This window comes from Lithobates pipiens, unplaced genomic scaffold (genome assembly GCF_037356315.1).
Source record: "Lithobates pipiens isolate NorthernLeopardFrog02 unplaced genomic scaffold, aLitPip1_a1.2 Scaffold_18, whole genome shotgun sequence".
In the NCBI taxonomy this organism is placed as follows: Eukaryota; Metazoa; Chordata; class Amphibia; order Anura; family Ranidae; genus Lithobates; species Lithobates pipiens.
In genome coordinates this window covers 358,882,709-358,893,822 of record NW_027507758.1, presented here as the reverse complement: position 1 = coordinate 358,893,822, position 11,114 = coordinate 358,882,709, and the positions used below count along the sequence as shown (strand labels likewise).

The following is an 11,114-nucleotide window of genomic DNA, read 5'->3' as shown; positions in this document are numbered from 1 at the left end:
CTCAGTGTTGTTCTATCTTCTGTGACCCTGTTCAGGTTGACAGTAGGAGCCTGCACAGAATGACAGAACTAGCAGTAGCGCCAAGAGCTGGAATAAGGCCAGTATTTATAAACTAGTATAGTGTTGACAATGATACCTCAGAGTACCAAAGATCAGTGAGCATGGGCATATGACTGCAGTTGCTGTATTACAATCAGCTGCTTAGCCATTGTCCAGTCGTAGAAGCATTGGGAACACATGACCAAACTCATCAGTGGAGATTGCCCCTGTATGCACCAGGCCTGGTGTGCATTGGGCAATGCACACATACTGGAATAATGTAAAATGACAGCCCTGTGGCTGCTGCGCTGCTGCTGTGGGATCAAGATGGGGTACAAAGCAGTAGTATGCAGCCTTCTTACTATCAACCTAAATGAGAATTTTTCAAGTACAATCGATTAAATACAGTTGATTTAGCTATTAGACTTGAGACAAATATTTATTTCCTGTTCCCTCAGACACTAATGGCTTAACTATTTATTTGGTTACTTTTCTTTAGTAGACAGCAATTAACTGATGTGTCCATATATTCTTCCGCAATGCTTACAGTGCCTTGAAAAAGTATTCATACTCCTTGAAATTTTTCACATTTTGTCACGTTACAACCAAAAACGTAAATGTATTTTCTTGGGATCATGATAGACCAACAAAAAGTGGCACATAATTATGAAGTGGAAGGAAATTAATCGTTTTCCAAATTTTTTGCAAATGAATATCTGAAAATTGTGGCGTGCATTTGTATTCAGCCCCCGAGTGAATACTTTATAAAACCATCTTTTGCTGCAATTACAGCTGCAAGTCTTTTTTGGGTATGTCTTTGCCAGCTTTGCACATTTATAGGGTGAAATTTTCATCAATTTTCAAGTGTTGCCACAGATTCTCAATTGGATTTAGGTCTGGACTTTGACTGGCCCATTCAAACACATAATTATGATTTGATCTAAACTATTCCATTGTAGCTCTGGCTGTATGTTCAGTGTTTGTTTTGTCCTGCTGGAAGGTGAGCCTCGGACCCAATCGCAGGTCTTTTACAGACTCTAACAGGTTTTATTCTATGATTGCCTTGTATTTGGCGCTTTCCATCTTCCCATCAACTCTGACCAGCTTCCCTGTCCCTGCTGAAAAAAAGCATCCACACAACATGTTGCTGTCACCACAATGTTTCACGGTGGGGATGGTGTGTTCAGGGTGATGTGCAGTGCTCGTTTTCTGCTACACAAAGCATTATGCTTTTAAGCCACAAAGTTCAATCCTGGTCTCATTTGACCAGAGTACTTCTTCCACATGTTTGCTGTATCCCCCACGTGGCATCTCGCAAACTGCAAATGGAACTTCTTATGGCTTTCTTCTTGCCACTCTTCCATAAAGGTCAGATTTGTGGAGTGCACAACTAATAGTTGTACTGTTGACAGATTCTCCCACCTGAGCTGTGGATCTCTGCAGCTCCTCCTGAGTTACCATGGGCCCCTTGGCTGCTTCTCTGATTAATGCTCTCCTTGCCTGTTCTGTCAGTTTAGGTGGATGGCCATGTCTTGGTAGGTTTGCAGTTGTACCATATTCGTTCCATTTTGGGATGAAAGATTGAATTGTGCTTTGTGAAATGTTAAAAGCTTGGTATATTTTTTTATAACCTCACCCTTTTTTAAACTTCTCCACAACTTTATTCTGACCTGTCTGGTGTGTTCCTTGGCCTTCATGATGCTGTTTGTTCACTAAGGTTCTCTAACAAACCTCTGAGGGCTTCACAGAACAGCTTTGTTTATACTGAGATTAAATTACACACAGGTGGACTCTATTTACTAATTAGGTGACTTCTGAAGGCAATTGGTTCCACTAGATCTTAGTTAGGGGTATCAGAGTAAAGGGGGCTGAATAAAAATGCACGCTACACTTTTCAGATATTTATTTGTAAAAAAAATTGGAACACCATTTATCGTTTTCTGACCACTTCACAACTATGTGCCACTTATGTTGGTCTATCACATAAAATCCCAATAAAATACATTTACGTTTTTGGTTGTAACGTGACAAAATGTGGAAGATTTCAAAGGGTATGAATATTTTTTAAAGGAGCAGAAGGTTTTTTTATCTGAATGTATTCTATGCATTAGGATAAAAAAAAACCTCTGTGTGTAGCAGCACCCCCCTAATTACCTACCGAGCCCCTTCTCTCTCCAGCGTTGTACACAATCCCCTCAGCCATCCAGTACACTCCTGATTGGCTGAGGCAGAGCAGTGGTGCCATTGGCTCCCACGGCTGTCAAAGTCAGTCAGCCAATCAGGGGAGAGGGGGGCCAGGTTGGGGCTCTGTGTCTGAATGGATGAACGGAGCTCTGACTTGGCTTGGGTGCCCCCTGTAGCAAGCTGCTGGCTAAGGGGGCACTCAAAGGAGGGAGGGGCTAGGAGCAGCAAAGAGGGACCCAAGAAGAGGAGAATCCGGGCTGCTCTGTGCAGAAGCAACTGCACAAATTTTGAATCAAAACTACTTTCTAAGTCCGCCGGACTTTTGGGTAAAAAAAAGTCCGCCGGAGCCCACACATGGGCGGATTGACTTGAGTCTGCCGGACTTTTCCGCCGGATAGTTTGATCGTGTGTACGCGGCATTAAGCTCACTAGCAGATCACAAAGGCATAAAAAGAGAATTTGGAAATTGCTACACTTATAAACTGTAGATGAAAGAGCTAGCATGAAATAAGCCATCTGAGTTATATAAACAAAGAGGCACAGATGAGAAAATCACACAACTTTACTGAAAATTTCAAATGTAATAACAAGTAAACAAAAGTCTCTAAATAGCTTCATTACTCTTTTGGCATACTATTTCTATTGCTATAGAATTGTATAATGCCTGCTTACATTTAAAAGTTCTTAGATAAGGACATGTATTGGACACTTGGTTATATTTTGGACCATGAAGTCCAAAAAGCAAACAATAATTAAAGTAACATATTTAACATCAACATGTAGTATGTGTGTATTCCTTGTTTTACCTATGTTTCATAAAACTGTTTGGATCACCCAGAATGCTCTATAAAAATAAGCAGCAAGTGTTTTTATGTAAGTCTAATCATAAAGAATCAATTTCAATTTCTGGTTAAGGCAAATGTCAGGAGAATAGGTTGTCTTGTGTTCAGCTGAGTCTGTCACTCTAAATTTGAATCAAGATGGGAAATTAGAATACAATAAAGCAGAATTAACTCTGGAAAACTCAGAACAAACCAGTCCCATTTGGCATACAATATTGAATATGCATATTTACATCAATATTCAGTGAAAGAGAAACAATTAGGAGGAGAGAGGCAATGAACAAGATTAATGATGTCCCTGACTTCCATTTTAGTAGTGCTACACTGTAAAATTATATATTCCATAACGGTCCTCTATACCTTTAAACTCAATTAACTTCCTTATGTTCACCCAAAGGAAATCCTCTATCAATTCTTTATAGATCATTACCCATAGCAAAGTTTACAAGCATCTGCACAACACGTGTCAGCTTCTAAGTAGTGTATCTTGCAAAGCAATTTCCTAGTGCCTGACACCCAAGGAACTGTCACTGATAAAAGTGCTTAATATTTGCAAAGGGATTTTGCAGTATATGTGAAAATGCCCCAGGAATATTCATGAGAAGCAATATCCTATTCAGCCAAATTAAAAAAAAAATCCAACATTACTGTGTGATGAGAATTTAGTCAGAATCATTTTTCCATGTCAAAAATATTTTATACAATAAAAATATACAATGTATAATACAGATATATAATTTGTAATGGCAAATACAATGTTGTTCAGGGTTTAGAAAATGTATAAAGCGCATAAACAATCAATGAATAGTTATATATATGACTAGATGTATCGCTAACAACCTGTTAGTGTGTGGTCATTAATAATTAGAAAATTCCCTGAACAAACTAGAGTCAGTGGGGTGTCTATAGGTTCCAAAGCTATAAATTGTAATTATGTGAGCTTCAAAATCTCAAAAGAGTAAGGAGGGGTCCATCCGGGTGATCCAAGATTCTCAATCAGGCATAATACGATCAATGTGATTTCAAACCATCTACCACAGCATTAGGACTGAGCCGTTAAAAGATGGCGATGGGTAATGTTTAATCCAAGGCTGCCATAATTTATGAAATTTGGGAACTTGGTTATGTTCAATAGCTACCATTTTAGCATGTATCAGCATTATTCATTCTTTGTTTTGTCTCAACCAATGCCAAAGAAAGAGTTTTCCAAGCCTTTGCCACCGTTTGTTTAGCTGATGTGAGAAGATATATAAAAAGTTTGAATTGGGCATGAGTCAGACTATCTGGTTTAAGGTTAATGCCGTGGTGGGATTAAGTTGCAGGGTTACTACAAACATTTTGGAGGCGTATGTAAATATTTATTTCCATAATATCTGTACTATGGGACAGGACCATCAAATATGCATATGCTGGAAAAAAGGAGAAAATACTGTGCTAACCTAACAGAAAAACACAAAATTAATCTAAATACTCAAAAGCAGCGATTATTCTGGTGTGATACACACCCACAAAGCACATAAAACAAAAATTACAACCGCGCTCTCCCATATAATAAACCCCAGTGGAACTCAGCCACCATCTACTATGACTGACAAAAATAAATAATGGTGAACAAATAAAAATCAATCGTGATACATATACATAATTAGTGCATATACAGTGTAAACAGTTTCGCTCAAACAAATAAATAATTAGAAGAATTCATTGAAATAAAAATAAATTAAATATAAACATAAATAAATGTATACTGTTAAATAACTTATAAAGTGCTTGAAAATAGAAATGTTCAAACGTCAAATTAAAAAACATAAACACATGTGCCCAATAAAGTGTTCTCAGATAAACGAAAAATAAGTGCAACAGTCCATTAAATTGAAGATATTCCTCCAGTTAAACTCAGTGTAGAGTATAGGCTTCCTTCACCACCACTGTGCTGGTTAACAATCTGAATGCGCGCTTACCAAACCATAAAGAAAACCATAAAAATCAATCGTGATACATATACATAATTAGTGCATATACAGTGTAAACAGTTTCGCTCAAACAAATAAATAATTAGAAGAATTCATTGAAATAAAAATAAATTAAATATAAACAAATACATTTAATGAATGCGCGCTTACCAAACCATAACGAAATCTGGGCATATATGATTAAGATTCCCAAGGGACCATCAAATCAGGACAGCATCACACCCTTCCAAACGACCTCCAATGGTAGGATCACTCATAGAATGTAGATAAAAACTCCCATAGTGTAAATCAGTATACAAAATGTTTTATTAAATCATAAAAAACATACCTACAAAACCATTAAAACAGCGCTAAATGCCGGCTGGTAAAATGAGCGCCCAAAAGTCACGTGATAGCACGTCGAGACCACCCTACATCCGTTTCGTCATATAGGACGTCGTCTGGGGTATGACGTCATTGTGTGTGGACTCGTTTTTCCGGATGGCATTTAACGCTGTTTTAATGGTTTTGTTTGTGAGTATGTTTTTTATGATTTAATAAAACGTTTTGTATACGGATTTACACTATGGGAGTTTTTATCTACATTCTGAGTGATCCTACCATTGGAGGTCATTTGGAAGGGTGTGATGCTGTCCTGATTTGATGGTCCCTTGGGAATCTTAATCATATATGCCCAGATTTCTTTATGGTTTGGTAAGCGCGCATTCATTAAATGTATTTGTTTATATTTAATTTATTTTTATTTCAATGAATTCTTCTAATTATTTATTTGTTTGAGCGAAACTGTTTACACTGTATATGCACTAATTATGTATATGTATCACGATTGATTTTTATTTGTTCACCATTATTTATTTTTATCAGTCATAGTAGATGGTGGCTGAGTTCCACTGGGGTTTATTATATGCGAGAGTGCGGTTGTAATTTAAAGTGGTTATAAACTCAATTTTTTTACTTTTACCTACAGGAAAGCCTATAATAAGGCTTACCTGTAGGTAAAAAAAATATCTCCTAAACCTGTATGGTTTAGGAGATATTCCCCTCGGTATGCGCCGCTGACTGCAGCGGCGCATGCGCACAAGGGGATTCTCGGCCTGAAAATCCGGCAGTGGCTAACCGGCCGGAATGAAATCTCCCGCGCGCATGCGCGGGAGTGACGATATCGCGGCTCCGGCCACTCACAGCGCCGGAGCCGCGATAACCTGGAAGAAACGCCGAGGGAGCATGTCAGCTCCCTCGGCGTGGATCGGGCCAGATGTCGGGGCCTCGTTCGAAGGTAAGTATTTCATAATGAGCTAGTATGCGGTGCATACTAGCTCATTATGCCTTTTGCTTTGCAGGTTTAAAAAAAAAAAAAAAAAATTTGCGGGTTTACTACCGCTTTAAATATGCATATGCGTTCCGATATTGCACAACCTCTGAAACATTGGTCTGAGTTAGTAGGAATATATTTCGCTATTCTAGCTGGTACTAAGTACCAGCGGGTTAGTACTTTATAATTGGTTTCCGTAGCTATGATATTAGGGGAGGATGACTTAGTTGAAGCCCAAATTTTTGACCATTCTGCATTATCTAGGATGTGTTCCAGATCCTCCGCCCATTTCTGAGTGTAAGTTGGTTTATCTGTATCAGAATTATCTAGTAGTTGGGAATAAAGGGAAGAAATTAGTCCCTTAGCATGTGGGTAATTTTTGCAAAAAAGATTTGAAACTAGTGAAGTGATGTAGGGGTACATCAGTCAGAATTATTTTTCAGGAACCGCTGTGCTTTTATTTGTTTTCCTTGGGATACTCTGCCTTACATATGTAAATGTATTTCATTGCTTCAAGTGCTTTTCCACTGAATGTTTGAAGCTTTAATCTATAACCACCACTTGTTTTAGCAGTATGTTGTTTTCTGGCGCAGGTAGTCCTTTGCACAGGACTACTGGTTCCAAAAGCAAGTGGGAAAAGTCAGTCACTAAGATACAGATCTTCTTCCAGCTGGCTAGCTTGGTAAATCTTACATTCTCTGCATTCCCATCTGATTGCAGCCTTTTACTAAAATGTGACCCCCCACCACCCAACAGTGTGCCCCGCCTGTGACTGATTCTCCCCATGTGTGGTATCAGACTATACCTCTTCCCCCACGCTCTCTGTGCCCCCCATCCCCAAGGCTCTCCCGTACCTCTACCGGCCTCTCCCCCTTCTCCCTAACCTCCTGTCAGTGGATTGCACCTGGGTGAGTATCAGGTATCCCAAGATGGTGACTGGGGGACTGGTAAGGATGTCACTCACATTTACAGACCCCCTGAATGAACATAGGAGTGCTCAGTAGTAGCGCTTAAGTGTTCCTCCGTTAGGGATAGTAAACTTTAATGGCAAAGGAGAGTGTGGACTGCATCCTCTGTCTATTTCTGTAGCTAAAAAGTGAACATCAGGGGATCTGTTTAGATTCCTGATATTTCTCCAAAGACTCCTGGTGACGGTAATGTAAAAAATAAATAAATAAAACAACCCCACATATTACACACTATCCCCATGTAGCTTCCCTCTAATGCCCCCACCATCCCAAATGCATGCTCATCTTCCCTTTTCTCCCTCTCTGCTCTATTTGGCCACAAGGAGAAATACCTGTTTATTTAGGTATGGGGAAAATACAACCTCCAATCTTCCCAGGATGCTATGCTGGGTGCTGAGCCACCAGACGCTTAGCTTGGATGCTGTTAAATAGGGGCAGAGAGAGAGCTGTGAGCTCTAACATGACACTTATACAAGGCTTCTTCTCTTGGCTCCCACAGTCAAGTGGGGAATGGAAATTAAGAGCATTGTAGGGACCATTTTAGTAATCCTCTTGCTTTGTCCTTCATAGGAAAAGCACTGATACACTTTTACACTTAGCTTGACCCCTAACGCTTAACCCTTAACCTTATTTTTAATTAACATTTAACCTTAACTCTAAAACCAAATTTAACACACAACCCCCTAAATTCAAACCTCAGCAAGTCCTTGTGCCTAGATATACCTGCTCCCAGACTTCAGCACCAAGATTAACTGCATGTGAATGTCTATCATATCCTTTTATTTTTTTCCTGACAGGTTATGTTTAAGCTGTATTTTTTAATTCAGAAAAGGTGTTACAAAAGGTCAAACAAGGCATATCAGAATCTGTGATTTTCATTCATGCTTTTATTTGTTGTGAGAATGGCAATTTAACTTTAATTTTAAAATCTTTAGAATGTGATCCCGAAGTTTACAATGTGGCCTCTAATTTGTCATTATTTATTGCACTGCCCATGATAAGTGTACATATCTTAGTGTTGTATAAACATAAAATATTTTCACAGAGAGGGAAATGGGGCAGGGACCCCTCAGGACTGAGACAATGCATATAAGGGGTGCTGGAAGTGTTAAGCAACCATAAATTAGGCAAACTATAATTTATTATGGACCCATATTGCTATTACTATGGCAGGGTGCGCTGAGTTACTAAATTGCTTCTGTGGTTAAATTTGAGGATAAATTGCCCCACATTGCCTACAGTTACAGAGATCAATAACTTGTTTCAAAGATGACCTTTTGAGATTATATAAAAACTTAAATGTGCATAGCTCAGCCAAAAGTACACATACAGCATATATAAGTCATAATTTCTGGTAATGTTTTTGCTGTCTTTGCATTCATATTACCCGTTTTCTAACCCAATAATTATTTCCTGCATGAAAATGCTATTGTTTTGTCTCACTTGTAACTTTCTTTTCTCCGTCTGATTCCTCTGCCATTTCACTTTTCCCTGCCATGCTTTCCCTTGTATTCCATAGATACAGTAGAGGCAGTTTTTGAATTCATTCAAAGAAGTCGAAGAATGATTGTTGTCTTGAGCCCTGACTACTTAACAGATAAGAGTATTAGTATGTTGGAGTTCAAACTTGGCATTGTGTGTCAAAATGCTCTCTGCACTAATCTCATCATTGTGGAATATAAGCCACTCCATGGCACGCATACCACCATTTCAAAACTCAAGGAGAGTATTCCCTGTGTTCGCTGGGAGGGTGAAAGTTCCAGGCGCAGCAGCTCAAGATTCTGGAAGGCCTTAAGATTGGTATTACCTTTGCGCAGTCTAAATACAAGGTCAAGCTGGAATGAAAGCTGTTCTTCTCAATCAGACATCAGTCTTGACCAGATTCAGAAGAAGAAGAGACGTTTAAAAGGAACCTCTCCTGTACAGTCTTCTAAAGCCAGTAACAAAGAAAACAAGGCATCTTTGGGCACAGTTAAAGTTAAAAATGGTCCTAAAGCTGGCAAGGCCTGTCAATGTTGTGTGACATATTGCGAGAGTGACAATAAACTTAGAAATAAATGTAAGGCAGGTGCAAAACCCAAGTGGGAAACACACTTATGCAAACCTTTGACATATGGAAATAAAACACATTGGGTTCCAAATGGAACAGTCAGCCAGCAGACACCTGCACCAGCCCCTGTAGCATCGTTCAGTCTACAGCAGTATACGGATTTATCCAACAATAACAGTGACTTTTATGTCCTTTAATATTGAATGCAAGGGCCAGCCAAATTAATTGATCAAAAAGATTTAAAAAGGACTGTTTAAAGTCAAAGCAAGTCTGAACAAAGCATCTGAATCCCTAAGAGGTTCATCTTTTAGTCCTCTCTGTTACAGAATTGGAACATAATTGTGTGCTAAGAAGCGGAATGTATCACCAAATCTCCGCCTGGTTAAAAAATAACTTTTTTTGAACTATAAAGTTAAATTAAAATATTGGATTTTAGGTAATAGAGCTTTTTGATGAGTTCTTGTGAGTTTATATTTGGATATTATAAAGAATTCAATTTGGATATCAATATCTGGAATTTAATTTATTGTTTTTAAGCTAAACAATACATTTTTTTGTGTGTGGACTGTGGACATGTTTTTTTTTTCCCTGCTGTCGCCAAGTATTGGTTCACTTAATCTCTTCTGCCATCGAGTCACTGAAGGGACTTCTGTCTTCCTCCACAAAAACCTGATCTAATGTAAGATATAATAACATGATAAATAAATCTGTGCACACTTGCCAACCCCTTAACAGGCATTTGTAAAGAAAATAAATCTACTACAGTGTCATCTTATCAACATAGATATAACAAATCTGTCAACAAAATGAGTAATTGTAACGGGCACTTTGGCTGACTGATTGCTTTGTGTGTACTATTTCATGATTACATATTTTTGCTAATACAGAATTTTCTTTCCATGGCAAGTTGAAAGTGTCTGGATTTTCAATTTGGTTAAAAAAAAAGTATATTATAATGGATTGAAAATTAAGTATGAGATATTGTTTAAGTTGAACATTTTTATATTACAATGCCTAGGCATATGGGAACCAAGACAGGTGGTACCTTTGAGTAAAAGGTAGAGTATATACAAAAAAAGTGCTTATTTAATTAGGCAGCGGAGTCCCCAATACATGAAATTAGATTCTTTATTCTATAAACCAAAATTTGTAATCTTTATTCTGTAAGCTTTTGCTTTTTTTTGTTCTTCCCACTATGTTAAATACCCTCAAAGGAATTACCTACAGCTGTATTTTTTCTATTTTATTTGTATAAGTTGCAGCTGGAAATATCTTACGTTGCAGTTCAAACATAACTGTTATAAGTAAATGATTGGTTTAGTAACTCAAACTTGATAAGTAATGCCGCGTACACACGTAGCCGACTATCCGATGGACTTAGACTGGCGGACTTCCCGCCAGACTGTCCGTTGGACTTTCCGAATGGGCTACTTGCCCACACACGGCACTTTTTCAGCGGACTAATACGGCGTACTAAGTCCGCCGTACTATCCACCCTACTTTTGAAATGAACTGACTCGCCCACACACGCGGAGGAAAGTCCGCTCATTTTGAGCGCATCTCCAGGTAGGCGGGGCCCGCGAAGGAGACGCCGCTGGCCCCGCCACCTGGTATGGACTTAAAGGGGAACCCCAACGCCGAAAAAAATCGGCGTGGGGTCCCCCCCAAAGTCCACAACAGACCCTTGTCCGAGCACGCTACCCGGCCGGCCAGGAAAGGAGGGGCGAGCGAGCGAGCGCCGCCCCC

The 11,114-nt window shown here is 39.0% G+C and overlaps 1 protein-coding gene across 2 annotated transcripts in view; it reads left to right on the top strand.

Annotated features, from left to right (window-relative positions):
- The window catches only part of IL1RAP (interleukin 1 receptor accessory protein), a 333,093-nt gene extending 322,819 nt beyond the window's left edge, over positions 1 to 10,274 (top strand). For both annotated transcript variants that reach the window (XM_077487541.1, XM_077487543.1), the window contains one exon: positions 8,838 to 10,274. In XM_077487541.1, the coding sequence (XP_077343667.1) occupies positions 8,838 to 9,565 (728 nt within the window). In that variant the 3' untranslated portion in view covers positions 9,566 to 10,274. The remainder of the gene's footprint in view (positions 1 to 8,837) is intronic.
- The last annotated feature ends 840 nt before the right edge of the window (positions 10,275 to 11,114 follow it).